We start from the raw sequence: 25917 nt of genomic DNA, 5'->3' as shown, positions 1-25917 counted from the left end.
GGGCTCGAGCCTCGGCCCTTTTGGGTGGACTTTAATCACAGAGTGCTGACTGCGTTTATTAAAGTTTTTCATCCGTCGCATAGATGGCCTTGTTTCTAAATATAAACATTTTCATTATATCTATCGATAATCATAATAATACGCATAAATAGATGAAAATTAATTTAATGTAGAATTTATTTTAATCATCATATCTATAGTACTGTCCTAAAAATGGCTTAATGGAGTGTTCACGACAGATCGTTCGATATAATTAATATTACCTGAGTAAGGTGATAATAGATGGCGGTAATTTATTTATAGTATTTCTGTATCGCACTATAATTGTTTTTTCTCGAGTCCATATATAGAAGGGTCAGTGTAGCATCAAATCTAAAAAAAGGGTTGTTTCTTGGTTCGTTTGGTTGTTTGGTTGTTTGGTTGTTTGGTTGTTTGGTTGTTTGGATGTTTGGTTCTTTGGTTCTTTCTCTTTGGTCTCTCCCGTCTCACTGATACGTCTTGACTCTTGTTCTTAGCTCGAGCAGCTAAGAACAAGACGTTCTGTGAAACGTCTGAATTCTTATAGGTTGAGAATGTTAATTTTAACTCACCCAGGGTGTTGCATTGGCAACCCTAGGTGTGGGGAATTTGTGGGGAGAGAGTTGGTTTGGGGTAAAATGTTCCCTGTTATGCGATCGCAGATTTTTATTACAAAAAAAAGAAAATTGTCCCCGTTATGCGATCGCAGATTTTTATTACAAAAAAAAAGAAAATTGTAATTTGTAACATTTCAATGGATTATTATTTATTTATCTACCCAAATAACTGTTCTAACAGAAACCGTGGCGATCTCGGTCGTCCATAAGTCAGGTTTTTTTCATAAAATAGCACCGTATACATAACTGAAAATTTTCATTTTTTGCGTAACTACACCCACAAACTGCGAAAAATCTCTATTATTCTCTTTCTGTATGCATTATTCATCATCATTATCATCACCATCAGCCAACATACATTCTCACTGCTGGGACACGGGCCTACTATGAGGGTACAGGCTATATAATATAATCTACCATGTTGCCCAAGTGCGGGTTAGCAGATGTCACATGACAACTTTTGATTCATCGACATGTCGGTTTCCTCACGATTTTTTCCTTCACCGTTTAGCAGTAGCACAGACTAATAATAATATACTACGTATGCAGTAGTGATGTTATGCCCCTGCAGCGCAAGATTAATTGAAAAATCAATTTCCTGCACACTTTCCTGGTCGTGATCGACGTACTTATCGATTTGAAGTACTTAGTAGGTACTCACGACTGAGCCTCCTGTGCATTATGTATTACTAGCTGCGCTTCGCGGTTTCAACCGCATGGCTACGTTCCTTTTGGTCTTAGGCTGATGACATAGCGCCTATAACCCCATCCTCGATAAAATTTAGATAATTACGGTGCTAGATACCATCACCGTAAGAGTTTTTCAAATCGGACCAGTAGGTTCTGAGATTAGCGCGTTCAAACAAACAAACAAACTTAAGCTTATCCGTAATGATAATATATAGCCTTCGTCGATAAATGGGCTATCTAATCTAACACCGAAAGAATTTTACAAATCGGACCTGTGGTTCCTGAAACAAACGTTTACAAACAAACAAACTCTTCAGCTTTATAATATTACTAGCTGTGCTTCGCGGTTTCACCCGCATTGCTCCGCTCCTGTTGGTCTTAGGGTGATGATATTATGTATATAGCCTATTATAACCTCCCTCGATAAATGGGCTATCTAACACGAGAGTTTTTCAAATCAGACCAGTAGTTTCTGAGATTAGCGCGTTCAAACAAAAAACAAACAAACTCTTCAGCTTTATAATATTATAAGTATAGATTATATTATATTAAAATAGTATAGATTCATCATAATAAAACACTTGATATATTTATCTATAGTAATATTTATTTCGTATCATTGTTTTACGTTCATCAAAGCTTAAATTAGTTCAGCTTTTTACCTTTTGGTAACAAGAATTTATACTAATCGCATTAGTAGTTCCTGAGATTAGCGTGTTTAAACAAACAAACAAACTCTTCAGCTTTATAGTATAGATTATTTCTTTATCAGACAGCTGTACAGGTATCGGTATTGGAAAAAAAAACATGTGTTTGTGAATAAATATTTTATTTATTTATTTATTATTATATAATATAACAACGACTACAACAATGGAACACAAAGTCTTGTCTCTCGCGCACGACACTACTGACTTCATTTTCAATTTATTTTCACGAATCATTGAATTTTTCCAGATTTTAATAAACATTTGTTTAAAAAAAGGAATTGTCAATTTTTATTACAACTTCAGTACATACTCAATTTAAAATTATTCAGTAATAAAAAATTCAAATCGTGATTCATAGGAAAAAAAAACGACAAAATTGGTACAGTGTCGTACGCGCGCGATTTATTTGAATTTCGAACGTACAAAGTGACCGTTTAAAAAAATCGTAACCTTAATAATTAATTGCTATTTACAATTAAAAATTGTGTTCTATATCGATACATTATTATAATACTTAGCGTAGTTACATGTGATCAGTGATCACTCACCACGTGACTTCGATGTTAAAAAGAAAACTTTGTATTGAACATTTCAAACATTTTATTGCATTATCAATTTAACATACTTAATTACATTGAGTTACTATGAACTACGTACTAGAGAGGGCATCGCTACTACACTATTTGTAACACGAGTTAGAGTCAATCGTCTCAAACCAATTTATTTTTTTACAAAGTGTATGAATCACTAGCCGCCCCGCGCCGCCACCAGATTTTATTCGTGGTGTCCTCTCTATACGTAGTAATAATACCTCAATGCTTAATTATTATAAAAATAATACTTGAGATCGTACCAGTAACCATTTCAATTGAAAATAAACTCGAATAGACTCGGGCCGGCTTAGTTGTAACAACATTATAATTATAGTCAGTACGAATTGTATCATATTTACAGCAATGATATAGGAAAAGGTGCAGATAGGCTATTAGCGTTCCATGAAGCACGTCTAAATGTGGCTAATTAGCCACATTTCTTTCAGTTTGTCTCTTTTTCGCTCACGATGGTAGAATATTGCCATCTCACTTTGAAGATAGAATGTTGTGTTGGTATACCTATCTACACTTTTTTACATAATATAATATCATTGGTTTACACAGTTGTTGATCGAGTTTCGCTAAAACCGAGGAATATATAATAATATTTCACGAAGAAACGACACGCTTTCACCCCCCACACGAAATATCGCTTAAATCTCGCAAATTCGCTCGACTTTCGCTCAAAATATTGAACATTACAACCAACAGCATGCTATATTTTTGAAGTGAAACGTCTTTAGGCGCGTTGAGTAAAATTTAAAGGTCGCGTCATGGCAATACCGTAACTTCGTGGAGTAAGGCGACGGTTTAAGTATCTTTGAATATTGCAAAAGAAGTTTCACTTCTGACACGTGTGCTCGGCACACACGCTCTATTTTTGTGTACAACTAACATTTTATACGTCATTGTATTTGACAACTATTTGTGCAGAATTTCTAAATAAATTTGGATTCAGTGTCGGGGGTGTCGTGTGTCGTTTACAATTATCGCATCCGATAAAACGAAACACGTATTAAAATATTGCTTTCAAATATACTCGTCTATTCTCGAATATAAAACAACAAATTCATTGGAATCGCAGTTCGGGGTACAGGGGGTGGAGTCGATCGGTTGTATTCTATTGTATATCAGATGGTATTATATTGTGAAATCTTTTCCTGTATAATAATTGGCGTTTACGTTTACAAAACGTTCCCTCGGGCAGTTTAAATCACCTTTATATTAATATGATCAAAAATCAATGCCTTGTGAATATCCGTAGGTTATGTAATAAACTCATTTTTTATTTCCAATAATTCAAAAATGAACTTCAAAATTGCTTCAAAATATCATACAATAAAACAACCAATAGCCTCAAGTGTAAATAAAACTTTTATTTATCTAAATTATTGAAAACGACTTTCCGCAACACAACAAGAATACAACCGCTCTTTTAAAATAAATCGTGACGACGTATCGCTATACAATTATATTCCAATATATGATAAAATATCGCAACGACAGAATATCGCCACGACTCCGTTAAAACGGCATTCGATTAGATATAAACTTTATATACAAACAATATACAGCTCTTATTCAATACTAAAATAACTCATTCTGTACAAAGGTCGTCTCATACGAAACTATAGATATATCACAAAAGATAACATAAACATCACATTTTCTATATAATAAAAATGAATCACTAAATGTGTTGGTAAGGGCAAAACTCGAGAACGGCTGAACCGATTTCGTTAATTATTTTTTTATTATAGTCCTTGAAGTATTTGGATGGTTCTTATGAAGAGAAAACGTAAACATCTCAAACAGGAATCTTGACGTTTTTCGAGATCCTCAAAACCGATTTATGAACGATTCTCGTAAAAAATCAAGCCCTTTCAGAGGTGTTTAACACATTTGACACCAGAATTAATTAATATACACAACAAATGTAATTAATGAGGGAAGTAATAATACAAGGGAGTTGAACAGATAAACACATAATATATGTATAGTTTCGCAGATCGACCAATGTATATATTACAGAAAGTCTGTTATTGTTCCAATACTTAATTATAATTATATACAAGTAAATATGTACACTTAGTATACAGTAAGGCTTCACGCACACTGAGAGAGAACGGTTAAAAGTTAAAACATCATTTTTTGTATTAATATCTTGAATTTCGTTTTATAATAATAAAAAGTCAACAATAAATAAAATACGAATGGAAAAAATTGACAGTAAATTTTATTTTTAACAATATTTCATACAATTATACTCTAATACTTTTAATATGTGTAACAATAAATGTTAGTCTTGCGTTTTAATATAAAAAGTCTTATCATCTAAAAGTATTTTTATTATTATTTCACTTATACACTTTACAAGATGAACACATTGGTTGAAAGCAAACATTACCACGCTCAGATCTTTTTTAATTGAAGGTAGATTAAACCGCAGTATTCTTATCTAATTTCAATAAAAATTAAAATATTATTTTATACAATAATTATCAGTCTGTTATTTAAAGACAAGTGACAATATAGTAAAATTATTTATTTTTCATTTTACCATAAAAAAACAGTTTTTACAAAAAATATAACTGAAAAAAAATCCCTGAATGAGCGTCAAGCCTTAGTACCTTCAATAAAAACATATTCGAACGTCCTCACTTATATTACATTAACTATAGTCTTACATAGTCTCTCATACATTCGTAACTCGTAAACTACTGAACAAATTTTGGTCGAACTTTAGCAGCGTGTAGTCTAGTACTGCGTGTCGTGAGATCTCAGGTTCTCGCTAGTCAGTCTGGCCGGGGAGGGCCTGCAAAAAAGTATACATAAAAAATTCAATATATTATGTAAAAAAACATTATCTGCTTTCGAATTAAGGAAACAATGACACAATTTATTGTATACCAATAATAAAACTGGAGTGTCTGTTTGTAATATAAAAATATTCTTTTTACAAAATCCATACAGATGTTTATGTAGCAGTCATTTGGTAGAATCTGCTAATTGTCGTCATTTAAATGAACGCGCTAGTCATTCAGTCAAATATCAGATTTAACCAGATGAAGGCGACATATACATAGTACATATTATACTAAAATAGTATATTTTTAACTTTTCCCTGTCTGTCTGTCTGTTTGTTGCGGCTAATCAATGGAACGGCTCGACCGATTTTGACGGGACTTTCGTGTGTATTATAGTTAACTATTATATTCTTTATTGCACACAATTTTTAATTTTAGAATACCACGATATAAGAAACAATTGGCGGCTATATTGCAAAAAAAGCAATTTCTTCCAAGCAACAAGTGCCAGCAGTGTGCGTGTATGTGTGCATGTGTGCACTCACCGTGTGTGTCGCTAGGAGGTGTAGGCGGGGCTCGGGTCGTGTGTGTGTGTGTGCACTCACCGTGTGTGTCGCTAGGAGGTGTAGGCGGGGCTCGGGTCGTGTGTGTGTGTGTGCACTCACCGTGTGTGTCGCTAGGAGGTGTAGGCGGGGCTCGGGTCGTGTGTGTGTGTGTGCACTCACCGTGTGTGTCGCTAGGAGGTGTAGGCGGGGCTCGGGTCGTGTGTGTGTGTGTGCACTCACCGTGTGTGTCGCTAGGAGGTGTAGGCGGGGCTCGGGTCGTGTGTGTGTGTGTGCACTCACCGTGTGTGTCGCTAGGAGGTGTAGGCGGGGCTCGGGTCGTGTGTGTGTGTGTGCACTCACCGTGTGTGTCGCTAGGAGGTGTAGGCGGGGCTCGGGTCGTGTGTGTGTGTGTGCACTCACCGTGTGTGTCGCTAGGAGGTGTAGGCGGGGCTCGGGTCGTGTGTGTGTGTGTGCACTCACCGTGTGTGTCGCTAGGAGGTGTAGGCGGGGCTCGGGTCGTGTGTGTGTGTGTGCACTCACCGTGTGTGTCGCTAGGAGGTGTAGGCGGGGCTCGGGTCGTGTGTGTGTGTGTGCACTCACCGTGTGTGTCGCTAGGAGGTGTAGGCGGGGCTCGGGTCGTGTGTGTGTGTGTGCACTCACCGTGTGTGTCGCTAGGAGGTGTAGGCGGGGCTCGGGTCGTGTGTGTGTGTGTGCACTCACCGTGTGTGTCGCTAGGAAGTGTAGGCGGGGCTCGGGTCGTGTGTGTGTGTGTGCACTCACCGTGTGTGTCGCTAGGAGGTGTAGGCGGGGCTCGGGTCGTGTGTGTGTGTGTGCACTCACCGTGTGTGTCGCTAGGAGGTGTAGGCGGGGCTCGGGTCGTGTGTGTGTGTGTGCACTCACCGTGTGTGTCGCTAGGAGGTGTAGGCGGGGCTCGGGTCGTGTGTGTGTGTGTGCACTCACCGTGTGTGTCGCTAGGAGGTGTAGGCGGGGCTCGGGTCGTGTGTGTGTGTGTGCACTCACCGTGTGTGTCGCTAGGAGGTGTAGGCGGGGCTCGGGTCGTGTGTGTGTGTGTGCACTCACCGTGTGTGTCGCTAGGAGGTGTAGGCGGGGCTCGGGTCGTGTGTGTGTGTGTGCACTCACCGTGTGTGTCGCTAGGAGGTGTAGGCGGGGCTCGGGTCGTGTGTGTGTGTGTGCACTCACCGTGTGTGTCGCTAGGAGGTGTAGGCGGGGCTCGGGTCGTGTGTGTGTGTGTGCACTCACCGTGTGTGTCGCTAGGAGGTGTAGGCGGGGCTCGGGTCGTGTGTGTGTGTGTGCACTCACCGTGTGTGTCGCTAGGAGGTGTAGGCGGGGCTCGGGTCGTGTGTGTGTGTGTGCACTCACCGTGTGTGTCGCTAGGAGGTGTAGGCGGGGCTCGGGTCGCGGCGCGCGCGGGAGTAGCTCGCGCTGGAACACGGACATTATACATTAATTAATAAATATCGCTTTTAATACCTACTAATCTTCTCTATAGTTCTTGACTCCTTGGTACAGTGGTTGACGCGTGAGCGTAACACCGAGGGGTCCTGGGTTCGATTCCCGGTGGAGACGAAGAAAAAAAAATGTCTCGGTCTGGCAGGACACAGAAGGCTGATCACATACTTGTCCCTAAAGGAAATCGATCAGTGAAACAGATGTATAATGCATCTGCCCCTTACCCCACTAGGGGACACGGGACTTCACTTAATCTTCTCTATATATAAACATTTCCAACTCAAACATTTATTTATTCAATTAGACTTCTTCTAGAAGCACTTTTGAATCGCCATTACATATTTTAACATTTACCACCGATTCGGAAAGTAGTATTCATTAGGCCTCACAATCAACAATTAATCCTCACTTCCCTCGGGCACGGTATCACGCGTGCACGGTTGGACCGATTAAGATGATTCTCATTTTAATATATTCATTATCAGGAGAAGGATTTTGTGAAAGAAAACTTGAGAAAATCCTAAAAATAATTTGGAAAATCCAAAACTGCACGCCTCATAATTTTTTTTTAATAAATATTTATTAATTATTATTTTTGTTTATTTAATAACAATTACACCACATCGAATCAGACCCTGAAAAATGAAAGGGTAGAACCCTTTCATTTTTCAGGGTCTCCTGAGCATACTCAAGCGTAAGAGAAAAAAAAAAGACTCGATTAGTAAAGTATTTCGGTCGCTATCATGTTAACAAGAAAAAGGATCCGCACATACAGACACACGGACGTCCAAGACAGAACTTTTTTAAACTGTTTTTTAACTAGTTTAAATAACAAAAATGACATCAAAAATATCATGAACGTTAAAAATAGTGTTTTTTCTTAATATGTGTGTGTATGTATTATCTTACAAGTGCAATGTATGATACATAAAGACATTTTAAGTTTGAAAAATCAGATGTTTTGCGCGAAGTGACAGTAGTACCCACCTCAACGCTTCGCTTATGAGGCGTGCAATAATGGCCATATAAAATTCCACGGGTTTAGGCTGTCGGGTCAGCTTTTTTAGCAGTTAATAATAATATTATCTCACGAGTGCGTGTCCGCGAAGTCCCCGGCGGGGCTGGCCCGCTCGCTGGCACACGCTCGCTCACCGCTCACTCCGCTCACTCCGCTCACTCCGCTCACTCCACTCACTCCGCTCAACCCGCTCACTCCGCTCACAGCGCCCGCGCCGCTCACTGATACTGCAACATGTACATAGGGGCGATCTAATGTGCTGAATTTTAAATTCTTATATTAGAGTACGAAAACTATTTTGAATATAGTATGAAAATAATCAATAAATATCAAATTCAACAAAAAGGCCGCATTCCATCGTAACAATAATGTCCTCATTGAAATGGATAATGTTTTATATTGACTGAGATGATCGTTTAATTATTCCAATAGATGGCGCGGGGTACCCCTTTAGATAGTTAAAACCGAAACAATTAAATTATCCCGGTAAGGCGGAAGACGCAGGTTCTAATCCCGCAGTGATCGAATTTTTTTCCATTCTTAAATCTTTTTAAACAGAAATGGAATAGTCTGGTTTAGAAGATGTTGTTGTGTATTTTTTGTGATGTTACTTTTAAGGCTACTGGTTTGTGGTTGTTTGAATGCAGTAAATACATTGTACTGTAGTGTGTGTGTACACGTATTCTATACTATATGTGTGTGTTACTTGCGATGTGTATATAATTTCTGTGTCTTGTTTTTGCTAAAGAATAGCAGATAATATTTGTCTGCCAATTTGTTCAAACCTGTCGTACTGTATGTGTGTATGTATGTATGTCTGTCACTCACACGCGTTGCGATGTCGGTCGGAGCGCGCGGGAGACGCGCCGCGGCGCAGAGCACACGCGTCTGCACATTGTGGACATGTACATGTTCATTATATTATACATAATAATCCATACTAATATTATAAATGCGAAAGTAACTCTGTCTGTCTGTCTGTTACTCAATCACGCCTTAACTACTGAACCAATTTGCATAAATATATCTCTATACTATTTAGTATAGAGATATTTTGATACCCGAGAAAGGACATAGGCTACTTTTTACCCCGGGACATAGGATAGGTTTTATCCCGGAAATCCCACGGGAACGGGAACTATTCCGGTTTTTCTTTGACTGCGCAGGCGAAGCCGCAGGCGGAAAGCTAGTATATTAATACATGAAGGAATAACTTTGTTGTTTGGATTTTGCAACGGGTTATTATCAAATAGTTTTAGATATACAGACACAGACATAGACGAGTTATTTTTGAGATACTAAGATAAAACAATAATTTTTTTATCAGTTATCCATGTAGTTCTAATTTTGTATCATTATTACAATTAATAATGAATTAATAATCTTAAGTAGTGATCAACCGTTGTATGATGGTATGACTCAAAATGAAAGATTTTTTCAATCTTTTGACATATAAAAAAAAACTTGGGATAAAACAATAAATAGCAACTCACCAACACTAGGCACGAGATCCGCTCGTCTGTTCGCCTGCAGCGAGCCGTACGCTGAAAACATACATTTTATTTTATTAGAAAATACATATATCTAAAAAGTACCTTTATTTTTTATTCTATAATAAGGGCCGATTATTCAATGCTTGGATAAAACTTATTTAAAATGGTAGTTTTATACGTCGAATAATGTTTAAAACTACCATTTTAAAAACGTATTCTAATTGCCCGTATTTGTCAGTTTACGTGACGGATAAGTTTTATCCAAGCATTGAAAAATCGGCCCTAATATTATAAAGCTGAAGAGTTTGTTTGTTCGAACGCGCCAATCTCAGGAACTACTGGTCCTGGCAAACTCACCGCGTATGACGGACAGCTCGATGGCGACGCGCAGCTCGTCGTCGCGCGCACACACCGCCTGCAATTGTTTATATTTATTATAATAATATATCAATGAATACTCTTTATTCTACATACACAGAAATATAGTTTTTTACATGGTTGAGATAACACAACAGATATAAACACAACAGATAACAGATATAAATGATGAACAATGAATGAACTTATGATATAAAAAACTTATAATATACTGTAAGACTAACTCTTCATTTAATATTTTTTTGGATGAATAATTGTCACTATGTCCTGTCTGAACATGCTTAGCTGTCGAATACTATAAAATGCCGCCTCCCTTTGAATCGTGGCGCATTCGTACGGATCGTGCCGGGGTGGGGGGGGGGCTCGGACGTTGTTCATTCGACATTTGACCCAACTACCCTCACTTTGTTAATATTCGGTGCCTGGCTGTGATTTGTTATCGACTGACTACATCAATTAGGCAGTTGTATAAAATCGCATCTTATAACCTTTAAAATAATATCGAACCCAGTCCCAAATAAATACATAATAATATGTAAATAGTAAATACTATGCTACTAATTTAAAAAATGCGAAAGTTGGTGATGATGGATGTTTGCTATTATTTCAGATAAAACTACTGAAACGATTACAATGAAATTGGGTATGTAGGTAGCTGGAGAATAAGACATAAGCTACTTTTTATCCCGAAAATCCGACAGGAACGGGAACTATGCGGGTTATATCTAGTAATAAATAAATATAACAACAAAAAGCCATAATTGTGTAAACTAAGTTACCTGTGAGTGGTCGCGGTACGGACGAGCCCGCTGGGCGCGCGAACCTGCGGGACACAGGCTAGTTACTGCGTGTATAGTGTGTTTTTTATTTTATTTATTTGTGTGTGTATTTTATATTTATCCCCTAGTTACACTGCAAATGGAAAACTACATACTTGAGATTTTTTCCAGAATAGAAAAAAACGATCATGACCCCGGATTCGAACACACGTCTTTCGTCTGATAACTAAATATCAAATACAACAATTCTGTTCTTAAAAATTCTCATTTATCAAGCAACTAAATGCTATAAAATTAACATTAAAATTAAATATCAAGTATTCCTTAGTTCACTTGTATCAACTAGTGAATTAGAAATATGAGCCTTATCGGTAAAAATAGTGTTATATTTTAACATTCAAATATGGATGTGTGTGTGTGTGTGTATATAACTCACCGGGTCGCGGTGTGTGTGTGGCCCCATCACCTAAGTCGAGTTGCACCACGCCTCCGTACTCTGTGAATGTACATCATAATATAATTAATTATTAAAATCTTATTTAACTGCGTGACCTTTAAAATTTTCATCGCGCCGAATTATTTATTTCTAATGTTTACTAATTAAGTCAACAACAACAACAAAAGTCACTTGGTTATTTTTTTTAATTACACATATTTCAATTTCGTAACATACAATTCAAACATCAAATTCAATTTCCAGATAGCTAAATTATAGTAATTTTGCTTTTTTTTTTGAAGCAAATTTTTCCATTTACAACAAATAAAATAAAAATACTTTTTTTCTCTATAAATTGACTCACCATCATGTCCAGCCGATATTCTGTGCGCGGCCGCCAACGTGTGCGCGTGAGTGAGGTGACTCGAGTGAGTGGGAATGTGACTCGAGTGACTCGAGCTAGTTGCGTTGTAACTCGAGTGTGTGACATTGTGGCTCGAGTGAGTCGAGTGGCTCGAGTGAGTGGGATGAGTGGGGTGTGTCGAGTGAGTGGGGTACGGGTAGTGTGGGGTCAGTAGGTGCGTGTTGCCGTTGGGAGCCATCGCCACGTCGGGCACGGCCGCGGAAAGTCGACCCGCACTGTAAACATACATATTTATATGAATATATGAAGGAAAAACTTTATACCTCTGCCAAAACACATGAGACGAGAAAATAATGTTAAATTGTGAAATATTTATATCAGTTTTAGTATATTAAACCAATTTCGACGTCAATAAAGAAATTCAAAGGCAATTAACAGTGCTCAATAAACAGTGATTTGAAAGTAAGGAGAGCTGATCTTAGGATCACCTTTATAGTATGGCGAAATTAAAATACAAGTTTGTCAAATTCATAATAAAGTACATTTTTTACTTTCACAGATTAAAATAAACAAAATTTATGAAAATAATTATACACAAACTAAAAAACATCTTACCGTGAGGTGTCCGGTCTCGCAGGCAGCTCCCGCCGACACGTGTTCGAGCGACTCTTATCTGTGAATACATTATATTCAAAATAAATATAAGGTTTTTTTTTTGAAAATACCAAACTGGTGAATTAGCAGAATTAATTAGAAGTATTGAAGTCATAAAACAAATAAATTAGCAGTCGCTAAAACAGAACAGTTATAATGGTTTCGCAACAATATGAGTCAATACATTATAAGTATTTTCCACAATACGACGTTAACAGACTAGTAATAAAAAATACGATTCAAAATCACAAATTTATATAACTAAAAAAGTGCATGTTGAATGTTGTATTTGCTTTAAATTGGATACACATCTTGCCATGCTTACTAATAAACCTCATAAAATAATAATCACACTCATAAAATACATTATTACATAAGGTATCTATTGACAAACGAAATGAAACAAATAACTCACCGAGCGGCGCGTGTGCGGAGGGAGTTGAGCGCAGCGAGCCGGTGGAACACCGCAACGAGCCCGTACTCGACCTGAAGATCAATAGACAAAACGTTTATTGCGTGACAAAACCGCTTACATAGCGAATTTCGCTAATTGTTGTTTATGTATCTTGGAAAAACGCATAGAATATATACAAATAAAAATAAAAACTATTAAATTTAATATTTTAAAACTACCCCATCTTGTGAGGGCGACATCTTTGACTGATTAAAAAAAAGTTAAGAACACTCAACGAATTCACTTTACAAACAAATTCAAAATCAGAATCGAACACAATTTATCAAAGTGTTGTCTATATATGGGTCTGTATATTGTGTATAACTGTAACTATTTGAAGATAGCTTATAGCGCAGTCCAAACAAAACCAAAATCGTAATTAAACAAAAAATCTCGCGAGCATGTCGCCTGTGTATATTGTGTCTATTTTTGTAACTATTTGATGAGAACTCGTAGTGCGATCCAAATTCTAATCTGTATAGAACACAAAACGTGGAAATCATGTCATCAATGTATGTATGTAATCTGTAAAACTATCTAATGATAACCCGGAGCGCAATCCAAACAAATTCTAATCTGTATAGAACACAAAACGTGGAAATCATGTCATCAATGTATGTATGTAATCTATAAAACTATCTGATGATAACCCGGAGCGCAATCCAAACAAATTCTAATCTGTATAGAACACAAAACGTGGAAGTCATGTCATCAATGTATGTATGTAATCTGTAAAACTATCTGATGATAACCCGGAGCGCAATCCAAACAAATTCTAATCTGTATAGAACACAAAACGTGGAAATCATGTCATCAATGTATGTATGTAATCTGTAAAACTATCTGATGATAACCCGGAGCGCAATCCAAACAAATTCTAATCTGTATAGAACATAAAATGTGGCAAGCATGTCATCAATGTATGTATGTAATCTGTAAAACTACTGATGATAACCCGGAGCGCAATCCAAACAAATTCTAATCTGTATAGAACATAAAATGTGGCAAGCATGTCATCAATGTATGTATGTAATCTGTAAAACTATCTGATGATAACCCGGAGCGCAATCCAAACAAATTCTAATCTGTATAGAACACAAGGTTTATGGCACTATTTTGTATTAAAAATTACCAAAAATAGGTAAATAAAAACTTTGTGTATCTCGTGTATACAAATACACGTGTGTATATATTTGTATTGCGTATGTCTGTGTCTGTATGTATGTATATATCTCACCGGCAACAATCCACATCGCACAGTGTCCGCGAGTACCGGCCATCATTATCTATCGCATTCCCGCCAAGCTCGCTGCCCGCTCCCACGCTCGCTTCGCTAGCCGCGCCTTCCGCGTATACACCCTCACTGAAATGAACATTTTATTTTTTATAGCAGGCAAATAAGTAAATTGAAATCTATAAAAACTAAAAATAAGATTTAGTGTTATCAAAAGAAGTCTAGCGAAAATCGAGGCGAGTTATTGGAAGAAATTATAATAGATATTATGATTTATAGATACAAAATCAGGCAAAATATATTGGTGAAATTACGTTGTTCAATGAAGTTGAATTCATTGCACGTTCTGATAGATTTTCTATTATAAAAACAAGTGTCGTAAATTTATGCAATGTTTTATGTGTGAGAAAACTAACTAGTCAAACCATTACTCAACATTATCATACAGTTCGTATTTAGAGCATGGAGTAGGATAAAACGTAGCATAAAATATAGTATGTTGTATGTAATCTCACCGCTCTTCATCATCAGACAGCAGCAGGTCGGCGCACGCGTCCGGCAGCGACATCTCGCGGACTGCACGTAATGCTATCTGTAATGCACAGTGCACACATTTGTGATTCTTTTTCATAAAAAATATTTTTATTTAATTAACTCAAAAGTATTCACGTAAACTTTTCAAGTCTTTGCGATTTTTGTTCTAATTATGAAAGCTTAATTATGCCGTTTTGCTTTTTTTTAACTATGCCGATTTTTCACGCTCATTCACGCGAAATTCATTGAATCGATTTCGATGATACCTGGTAGCGATGTAGCTCATGTTGCAAAATACCACATAAGTTGTACATACACATTTTTACCGGGGATGTGTCTATGACACAGCCCTATACACTCACCTGTTTGTGTAGCGTGGCAAAGGAAACGCGATCCACAATGTTGGGCGGTATTCGATAACGATATCGAATACATTGTTATTTAAGATTTTTTAAGTGTTTTATTGTACTTCTTGCTCTGTTTTATTATTTGCTGTCTGCCAGTTTGTCTGGAAGAGATCGCTGACGCCTGTTGTGCTCATTTATAACAAATTGTGTATTGTTCAATTTGTATAGTCTCTGTGGTGCACAATAAAGCCCCCCCCCCACTCACCTGCCTGTGCACGGGGCGCGTGTCGTGGTGCAGCGCGAGCGCGCGCGCGGCGGCGGGCGTGGCGCGCAGCTCGCGGGCGCGCGCGCGCAGCCGGCCCAGCGCGCGCGGCGCCACGCACAGGTGCACGCCCGCCTGCTCCCCGCCGCCTGACACACACACACACACTCATTATACCATGTAGTGATACAAGAAACACACACTCACATTATACCGTGTAGTAATACAAGAAAAGCTTATAAATAAACAACATCATGTATGGATTTTAATAAAGCATTCGATAGTGTAGATCATTCGCTACACAACATAAAATGTTGTCAGGAGATAGAATTCATGCAGTAATATTACAATTGCAACTTATTAACGCTTTATAAACGTTATTGTGCCTACATAAGTCAATTATGAATCGCGTTATCTTTGTAAATATTTCAGGTGTTCCCCAAGGTTCACACTTGGGGCCTATCATGATTATAAAAATTTTATTATCTGTTTTTTGAAGTGAATACTTCTTTAGCGGCGTTGAACACTTTTTCTGTAATGGGTATAAAATCTTAAACTCGCGTCAGGACACGTGACCTGATCGAAAAAGCGTAAGACGGATGGATATCAAACGTGCTCAACGTTAATAATCAAGTTTTCACTTCTGCCGGCACTCCAGGAGTGCAACCCGTCTTTTTTTTTTTAATTGTATCAATAGCATGTAATAAATGAATGAGTGATCGAATAAGTAATTGAGTGTCTAAGTACAGAACAGTAAAAACAAATAGTAGTGCTATAATGTCATAAGTATTTTGAAAACCACTGTCGCCAAACCCACACATTTAAACTGAAAGCTGAAGAAAACTAAACTATGCCTTTTATTGGACAGCTTAATTTGAGTAAAAACTGACTTGGGTAATAAATTCAGCATTTCAATATGTACCCTAACGCACGATTTTACGGTTTATTTTAGTATAACATCCCTACGTGTATGAGCTGTTTTGTTTCTCTTTGCTCAGAAAATTCGAAAATTTTCAAATTCGAAAACATTCGACTATTCAACAACAGAGGTCGTTAGTTTTCAATAGATATAACTTTGAGTCTCAACACATAGAGATAAGGTTGAAACTTGTGTCACTCTACATTAATGAAATTAATTTGATATTAACCTGATGCTATGCCCTAAGGGATGTCAGCTTTTTTATCGATAATTCACAAATAAATATTTTTTGTGCGTTTTTTTCTTTTATATGAGTATAGTATAATGTTAGAGTATGTTTATTGAAGTGAAAACTTCTTTAGTGGCGTTGGGTATAAAATCTTAAACTCGCGTCAGAACACGTGGCCTGATCGAAAAAGCGTAAGACGGATTTTTTTTTTTTAGCCCTTAGATACCATTCCAAAATATCAAACATGCTGAACGTTAATAATCAAGTTTTCACTTCTGCCGGCACTCCCGGAGTGCAACCCGTCTTTTTTTTTTTCACTACTAAGTACGTCTTTTCATATTATTATTATTAAATAAAAAATGGAATAGAATAGTATAAATCTATATTTACAAAATACAAACAGAAAATATGCATTATTTTAAATCTTGGAACTGCCGTAGGTTTGATGTATCGGTGGCCTTTGTTACACTGCTTAGTGCTGTTCTGCATCCAGTTAACTCGTCACGTTGCATTTATCCATTTCTCTTTTAAATTAGCGTCTTTGGGAAATCTATAAATACATTGTACAATTGAAAGCTAAGGAAAAATAAAATAAAATTTAATATTTATAATGATTGTCTTTTCTAAAGTATATGCGCCACAACCGTCACTAAACCGACATTCGTTTGTTTATTGCAATAATATTCCAGAAAGTCTTGTTAACTGTTCATTCTATAACAGTACTAATTTCTTATGGATTAAAGTTCATTTTGACTAGATATTTGTATACGATTTTGACAAATTCCGACAACCGAAGTTATAACATAAAATATATGTAAAATAAATAAAAATAAGACTTACCGATGGTATGAAATGCCTCCCTTGCTGATATTATTTCGTCTTCTATCATTTTTCTACTCTAATACCGAACAACACGTCCTAACTAATGAATAAATATGGAAAAAATGTATGACAGCTGACAACCGACTCAAATATTTTTCTGCGCACAACTGAGAGCAAGTTAGGTGATCTTACCTTACTAGTGACACGTGGGCTACGCGGCACGCCCACATCACACTTCTATTTGTTTTTACTGTTCTGTGTAAATAAGTTAGTAACTGAATATAATATATATAATCATTTGTTTGTATAGTGAGGTGGGTACCTCTGGGCGGCGCGATGTCCCGCACCATGTAGAGCGTGTCGGGGATGCGCTGCAGGAAGCGCGCGCGGCGGATCAGCGCCACCTCGCCCTCCGGCACCGCCTGGTCCTCCAGCAGGGCCTGCACATAGCGTACCAACGATTCGATAAAACGATTCAAAAATATCAGAATAAAAAATGTTTTTATTGACATAAATTCATTTAGTAAGAAAAGATGTACATAAAATTTTATGAACACAAAAAAACATTGCTAAAAATTAAATAGAACGCAATTTATTTTCATTTAAAAGCCATTTGCAAAAAAAAAGAAAATAATTAGCATCAACGTAGTACGTACGTGTTTGGAGAGGGAGAAAAGTCATGCCATTTTGTTGTTTTTAAATAAATTACATTACCAGAATTATTTCATGTCAAATAGATCTATCGAGTCTATACATAGTATATGTGCGTTCAAAGTGTATGTGCGTTTTCTCACACTTTCATCTCGTCGAGATAGTGTGTGTGCGCGCACCAAACGTAGTGTAACATGTATGTATGTATGTGTGGGGTCACCTTGATCTCGTCGAGGTAGGGCAGGAAGCAGCGCGGCGGGCGGAAGGCCCCGCGGCCGAGCCACGCGTCGGCCCCGCACGCGCCCTCCGCCGGCGCCGCCAGCACGCCGCGACGCACCGCCTGCACACATACACTCACATTCTAATTCTAATTATATTTATTTGCAACAATTTAGTTACGAATTAAACATGTTTCAATCACAATATTATGTGGCTAATACATTCTACCCATCGATTGGGTAGAATCTCAATCGAATCGAAACACCAACTTGTATTTGGGTTGGACAGACGTTTTTGTTTGTATACAGAAGAGCACACAATTTTCGCATGTCGAATGTCACGTGTTGTGTCGCGTGTGTACCTGCTGCAGCAGCAGGCAGTCGGGCGGCAGGTGCTCGGCGCGCACGAGCGGCGCGAGCGGGACCAGCGCGTCCCTTAGCGCGCGGTCGCCCAGCTCGCGGCGCGCCCGGCCCCGCGCGCGGCGCGCGGCGTGCGGCGCGTGGCGCAGCACGTTGGGCGCCGGCTCGGGCGGCGGGTGCGCGCGCTCGGCCCAGCGCAGCAGCGCGCGCAGAGCCTGCGCCTCGCTCGCCTGCAGGAAGGGCGACGCCAGCGCCTCGCCGACCGCCGCGCTGCTCAGCCGCGCCGCGCCGCCCGACGACATGATCGCCGGGAACTCGTCGCGGAAGTAGCGCATCGCCTGCCTGCAACGCACACCCGACGTGTACTGTACGAGACAGCAACCTTCCACGTGCCACACGCGTGTGTATGTGAGCACGTACCGGCGCACCCAGGCGGAGGCGTGCGGCGCGCTGCACCAGCGCAGCACGTGCGGCAGCGTGTCGGCGCTCAGCTGCAGCACGATCGCGTCCTCGCAGCCCTGCACCGCGATAGGCATCTCTAGGAACCTGTACGGCGATTATATTATCGTTAACATCACAAACATCATCGTCACCTTCATCAACACAATAATCAACATTATCATAATAATTATCGATATTATTTTGACCACCATTATCAATTTTACCTTTACTATCACCATATTCAAAATATACGAAAACACAATACATTATAAAAATCCCATAAACCTCGCAATCTCATAGAGCTGAAAGGCGTCATCGAGCAGCGCTGTCGTTGAGCTGCGCGAACTACTTCCACGCGTCTGAAATATTATAAATAACGATTTTATAAATTTTCAAAAGTATCATTTGGAATAATTTGTAACAAATAAAATATGTCGAAAATAAATTACGTATAAATTTTATGATAAACAATTGTTAGTAGTTAAGAATAAACAAAGAATGTGAAACAAAGAAAAAGGAAATGAAACATTATCCATTTTCTTGCTAAATATAAATCCAAAATGCTAAAAACAGTTACGACTGAATTTTTTTACATTTCAATTGATACTACATATTTTTGGTTGGAAAGCTTAATTTTCTCAAATAAATGAAAAAGAATGTACTTACCAGACTACTACTGATGGTACTAGTGGCAGACGACGGCGGCGACGAGTTGCGACCGATTAGAGACAAATCAACCTGCAAATAGACAATACACTTTGTTTTAAACACTATGAAGGAGACCACTTAATTATAATATAATATTATACTCTTTGTTGATTTTGATGATACTTGGCATTGATGTAGCTTATGTGCCAGAATAACACATAAGCCATAGTAATAATATTTAGTTTAACATAAAATAAATAATTACAACACGACATGTTTGGATTGTTCAATGGGCTATCATCAAATAGTTTTAGATACACAGACACATATATAGACGATATTATTTTGAACGATGGATTGTACAATAGGTTGACAGCAAATAATTTTAGATTCGCACATACATACATGGACGATATGATTTTGAACTGATGGATTGTGTAATGCGTTATCAGCAAATAATTTTATTCTTGTCTCTTTTTAACGACTTTAACTGTAATGTAATTAAAAATAATAATATAAGGATGTTTGTGACATGTTACTTTTTTATTTTAATGTTATAAAATTTTTAAGTGACTTTTTGTGCATTGTGTTTGTAATGTAATAGGTGCTTGTTACTCCTAAACAAAGAATTTATTATTATTGAAGTGAAATTTCTTTATCGGGGTTAGAAAAAAATTTTGTGTGACATTTTTCCATTACGCGCCATCTTTTTTTTATCCCTTCCACGCGTGATTCGACGTATTTCTGTAAAGTTGTATATAGTAAATTATTTTTTGAAAAATAAGGTCATAAAGAAGTTCCACTTGTTACGTGTGTACGTCCACTTGTTACCGCTCACCTGGTCGGTGTATGCGGCGTGCAGCAGCGCGTGCGCGAAGCGGCGCGGCAGCACCTTCTCGTCCACGCACACGGCGCCGCCCGCCCCCGCGCGCCGCGACATCACGCTGCTGTACATACAACCAAACATACAAACGCGCTTAGTATACAGGGTGTCTCACTGTTGGTATACTAAGCTCAAAGGAGGTTATAGTTTTGCATACGCTGAGTTCGTAAAAAATACTTATAAAATTCCAGGCGCATTTTTTTCAAATAGATGAATTCTTAAAACTCTATGTGTACACCCATAACAAGCAACCCACCAAACTTTACCACTAGCACGTGAGCTATCGTTTAAGATTGTGTTTTCATAGACAAAATGCTCACATTAGCGAAACGGTATATGACGGCTGCGCGACGCTAGAGAAGAAAACATGGATTTTCAGAAAAAAATTAGCAAAAAATTTCTGACGTAATTTTGTTGTTTAAGTATTTTTACGTGATCAGTGCATGCAAAACTACAAGTCCCTTCGCGCTTAGTAAACCAATAGTGGGACACCCTGTATATTCAAACTCATAGTATATTTATTTGCAACAATGTAGTTACAAAATACAGATGTTTTAAATATCATGTGGCTAATAATTATAGAAATCTAAATAACAAGACGCTATAAAAGTGTTAAAATGTCATAATTAGTATGAAAACCACTGTCGCCAAAATCAACACATTTAAACCGATAGCTAAATAGTACACACAAGTAAACTATGCCTTTTATTGGACAGCTTCATTTTAGTGAAAACTAACTTGTAAACAATAAAAACAGCATTTTATTAAGTACCCTAACGCACGGTTTCACGGTTTATTTTCGAATAACATCCCCAGGTACATGAGATGTTTTGTTTCTTCTATTTGCTCAGAAAAAATACAAATTCGAAAAAAATCGGCTTTAAAAAAAAAACCTAAACACATACAAATAAGGTTGAAATTTGTGTTGAACGTGATAATAATAACGGTCGACTGTGTCTGTTGTGTTTAACTCTTTATTATAATAAAGATCAAGTGACATTATACATATTTTTATAAAGTATATCAAAGTAAGAATATTTAAAAAAAAGTGACATTACATTTTTAATAAAGTATATCAAAGTATAAGCTAGTTCAATAAAGAAACGAATCTTCAATGGCGGCCAAAGCTGACTTTGACAGATGGTAGGATCAGCAAAAAAGAAAATAAAAATAACGTAAATTGATAATTAATTTATTAATTATTTCAAATTGTTTGTTGACAAACTTTTTTGTTATTGTATTTGTGTATTTATATGAATTATCATATTTACGTATACAGAATGTAATAAAATCCCCATAATACTTGTAATAAGCCCATAAAACTGAACAACTTTTCCCAAAGAAAATATTTTGTCAAATTCCAAGAAAACATTATTTACTTTCGCAAATGCATAATTGTCATTGTAAATTTATGATAAAAACTATTATAGGGAAAATCAAATACATTTTAGTGATTTTATTTTTCCATTTTTTTTTTGCATACCGTACGGCCGTGTGTGAGCGAGAGGGAATGATAAGCGCCGCCATTGAAGATTCGTTTCTTTAAAGAACTGACTAATACCCACATTATAATTAATATTACATACAACAGTGGCATTCATTGTTATTTAGATTACTATAGTGACATTCGTATTACTTGTAAATATTCTTTAATTTTAAGGAAAAACGGCATTATTTCTAAAAAAAAATTAATTACCGATGAAATGTTATTCCTTTATTAGTATAGCAGGAAGAATTTCCGCGATGGGAAATGATAAAACACACAATGTTTACACACGCACGTCTCGAGAGCAACTGAATAGCGACGAACGCACTGGTGGCTTGGAAGTCACCTGAGTGGCGACAAGGTGCTTACGACTTCTAGTGTCTTGTTATTTAGATTTCTATGTGCTAATATATTCTACCCATCGATTGGGTGTTCAAATATTAAAATATAAAATTAATTAGTCCAATTATTTAAATGTACACACAATTCAATTTTCACAATTACACTTTACTTAATAATAGGAAGGGAGACAGACAGAATGGAAAAAAAATAAGATTTTATGTTAAATTATATAATTTTTCATTCATTATTATTATTATGTGTGTTGTATGTGTTGCACTACACTATGTAGTTATATCGGGGCCACCCGCAGTACATGCATGTGACGTCATGTTTGTTAACGCGGCATAACTTCGGCCACCCTGCATCGCCTTAATGCATTTCTTAATTCTCAGAACGCAGCATTTTTGTTTAGAGATAAGTTTATAGTTTTAAGTTCTCATTCTGGATGTAGAGAGCACATATTAAAGACGTTTAAATGAAATCTTGTGTTTTTAAAAAACGTCCTTCGGTCCGTCGAAATTTGAGTATGTATTGCATTGTATGTGTATGTGTATACATCACTACCTACCGGAAGAACCTCGATCTAGCCGCGAGCAGCAGCGTGTGACAGGGCAGCTCGAGCGCGCCGCGGAACCCGAACGCGCCTTCCGAGCGCCACGTGAGGCGCGCGTCGCACAGTTCGCCTGTACACACACACATATTGTTTAAATCGATGTAAATTCATCATTTCCCCACGGTCGTTTCTTTTTCTATACCGATTTAAGATGAGACAGAGATGTCAAAGTCATGTCAGTGACACCGACCCTCTATATTGAAAATTTTTTTCATTGAAGTAAGTGAGGTTATATTCAGTTACAAAAACAATTACAGTAAATAATTTCCCGGTTTAAATAAAATTCTAGAAGTAAAGGCTTTAAATGTCGTTTTTTGTCATTACAGGTAAGTTATTACGTTCAGAATATGTAACCTGTACTAAAATGTCATATTTGATTGCGTTTGAATGAAAGAAATTGTTTGTGATTACAGAAAGCGCAATTTCGTTTTTATTTCTCGAACCCTATCAATATATCGATTTAGCCACAAAATTGTAAACAACACTTTTATATATCCATCTATACAAAAATTATTAAACTGAACATTTTGAACGCGCTAATCTCATGAACCACTGGTCCGATTTGAAAAATTCTTTCACTGTCAGACAGCCCATTTATCTGGGCAGGCTATAGGCTACATATGGTCACTGACCCGAGTCGAGCAGGTACTTCATGTCGCGGTGCAGCGCGTCGGGCGCGAGGCCGAGCGCGGGCGCGAGCCGCCGCACCGCCGCCGCGCCGCGCGAGCACGAGCAGCCGCGCCGGTCTGCGCACCCACATGTATGCAATTATTATTTAAAAAGAAAACAAAATGCTGATAACATTGACAAAATTTCATTTTTTGTCGTGTGTAAGTGTCATGATTTAAGTGTCAGGTGTGTGAAGCGTCGTGTTTAAGAACGTAAAAGTGTCTAAACTATTTAAACGGATGAATAAAAAACTATTGTCTACATGAAATACGAAATGGATGGAAATTATTCAACTGCTGCTTCCCGGACAAACTGCTGATCGGTACGACTACCGTGCGTGTTTTAAAAAATACAAAATTCCGGACACTGATGAATTTAATTGTTAAGCTACACGTCTTTGGGATAACTCGATGCTATGGAGTATTCAGTCGTGTTTGAAGTGTCGTATGTGAAGTGTCGAGTGTCACGTGTTAAGTGCCGTGTTTGAAGTGTCAGGTACTAAGTGTTGTGTGTGAAGTGTCGAGTGTCAAGTGTCGAGTGTCAAGGGTCGAGTGTCGTGCCGTGTTTGAAGTGTCGAGTGTCAAGTGTCGAGTGTAAAGTGTCGAGTGTCGAGTGTCGAGTGTCAAGTGTCAAGGTCGAGTGTCAGATGTTAAGTGTCGTGTGTGAAGTGTCGAGTGTCAGGCATTAAGTGCCGTGTGTGAAGTGTCGTGTTTTAAGAGTCATGTTTGAGTGTCGTGTGTGAAGTGTCGAGTGTCAGGCATTAAGTGCCGTGTGTGAAGTGTCGTGTTTTAAGAGTCATGTTTGAGTGTCGTGTGTGAAGTGTCGTGTGTAAAGTGTCGTAGTGATAATAAACAATACTCACACGACGAGGTGTTCTCAACATTGATGATGTCCAGCTCAGCTTCGGAATTCGCCCCTCGTTCCCATTCTGTAATGTGAATATTAAATGTTTATATTTGCTATAAGCTATTAAAATTTGAATTTAAAGAAAAAATACAAAAAAATAGTTTTTAAAACAAATTTTACATTTAATGCTACATTCGAAAATCGGTACAAGTTACTTTTCATGTATGTGTGTATTTGTGAGTATAACGTCACTATCTGTATGTGTCACGTTCGAGTATGATTTCAGTTTGTATATGTATGTGTTTGTGAATATGACGTCACTATGTATGTATGTATGTATGTGTGCACTCACTGCGGCAGTGCGCACAGCGCGGGGGCTCGGGCCCGGCGTACAGCACGCGCAGCAGCGCTTCGCCCTCCTCGCGCCGGAGCCCCGCGGCCACGCCCTCCAGCCGGATCGCGGACGATCTGCACATACCGAATACTTATCAAAATTATGGATTTACTACAAGATGTAATACTTTTGAATACCATCATGTACAGCATTATACAGGGTGTAATCGTTAAGTGTGCACAGGCGATTTTTCCGTAAGTATTTCAGATAACAAAAAACTTTAAACTGATATCGAAAGTACTTAACCTAATGAGTAAAATGGCCGTAATAAATTTTTTAAAATAAATCGAGAAATATCAAAAAAATTATCTTTAAACCCTCCCATACATTAAGTATGAAATATATTCAGAATATTTTAGCTTTCTTTTTCTTTTTTTGGTTTTCTGCTTTAATTACTTCGCAAATTTGATGTGGCATTTTCCACGCTTTTTCCGGACATTTTCACGCATTTTCTGGATATTTTCCGGGCTTTGAAATGCCTGGAAAATCCCCGGAAAATGTCCGGAAAATGCCTGGGAAATGCCTGGAAAATATCTGGAAGGTATCCGGAAAATGTGTGGAAAATGCCACATCAAATTTAAAAGAAAAAGAAAGCTAAAATCTTTCATATTAAATGTATATGGGATATTCATATTTCATACTTAATGTATGGGAGGGTTTAAAGATAATTTTCTTGATATTTCTAGATTTATTTTTAAAAATTTATTACGGTCATTTTACTCATTAGGTTAAGTACTTTCGATATCAGTTTAAAGTTTTTTGTTATCTGTAATACTTACGGAAAAATCGCCTGTGCACACTTAACGATTACACCCTGTATATGTACGTGTACATGTGTGTGTTTGTGTATTTACGTATACAGAATGAATTATTCAACTGTGGTAAGCGATATTCGAAATATGACTTAAAATTATGACAAATATATCGAAAAATCTAAAAGTGAATTTTCATAAGATAAGAACTAAAATTACATCATCAGATTTTCCGATCAAT

At 37.7% G+C, this 25917-nt stretch overlaps 1 protein-coding gene across 1 annotated transcript in view; it reads right to left on the bottom strand.

Moving 5' to 3' along the window:
• Positions 1 to 2137: 2137 nt before the first annotated feature.
• Positions 2138 to 25917, bottom strand: part of LOC149895625 (BTB/POZ domain-containing protein 7) — a 32118-nt gene continuing 8338 nt past the window's right edge. Inside the window, exons 7-31 of the mRNA XM_090119123.1 lie at positions 24883 to 24998; positions 24547 to 24612; positions 23648 to 23761; positions 22971 to 23085; positions 20530 to 20638; positions 19710 to 19781; positions 19329 to 19402; positions 19023 to 19148; positions 18605 to 18944; positions 18245 to 18364; positions 17696 to 17813; positions 15407 to 15552; positions 14776 to 14852; positions 14264 to 14389; positions 12988 to 13058; positions 12534 to 12591; positions 11919 to 12193; positions 11555 to 11614; positions 11119 to 11162; positions 10319 to 10376; positions 9962 to 10012; positions 9297 to 9356; positions 8542 to 8695; positions 7361 to 7423; positions 2138 to 5443 (exon numbers count right to left, since the gene is read on the bottom strand). Coding sequence (XP_089975249.1) covers positions 7372 to 7423; positions 8542 to 8695; positions 9297 to 9356; positions 9962 to 10012; positions 10319 to 10376; positions 11119 to 11162; positions 11555 to 11614; positions 11919 to 12193; positions 12534 to 12591; positions 12988 to 13058; positions 14264 to 14389; positions 14776 to 14852; positions 15407 to 15552; positions 17696 to 17813; positions 18245 to 18364; positions 18605 to 18944; positions 19023 to 19148; positions 19329 to 19402; positions 19710 to 19781; positions 20530 to 20638; positions 22971 to 23085; positions 23648 to 23761; positions 24547 to 24612; positions 24883 to 24998 — 2602 coding nt within the window. The 3' untranslated portion in view covers positions 2138 to 5443; positions 7361 to 7371. The remainder of the gene's footprint in view (positions 5444 to 7360; positions 7424 to 8541; positions 8696 to 9296; positions 9357 to 9961; positions 10013 to 10318; positions 10377 to 11118; positions 11163 to 11554; positions 11615 to 11918; positions 12194 to 12533; positions 12592 to 12987; positions 13059 to 14263; positions 14390 to 14775; positions 14853 to 15406; positions 15553 to 17695; positions 17814 to 18244; positions 18365 to 18604; positions 18945 to 19022; positions 19149 to 19328; positions 19403 to 19709; positions 19782 to 20529; positions 20639 to 22970; positions 23086 to 23647; positions 23762 to 24546; positions 24613 to 24882; positions 24999 to 25917) is intronic.

The sequence above is a fragment of the Colias eurytheme genome, chromosome 31 (assembly GCF_061535395.1).
Source record: "Colias eurytheme isolate Ceu_HAF_F1 chromosome 31, ilColEury1 Martin Lab GWU primary, whole genome shotgun sequence".
Taxonomy (NCBI): domain Eukaryota; kingdom Metazoa; phylum Arthropoda; class Insecta; order Lepidoptera; family Pieridae; genus Colias; species Colias eurytheme.
This window is presented reverse-complemented; position numbering and strand designations above follow the sequence as displayed.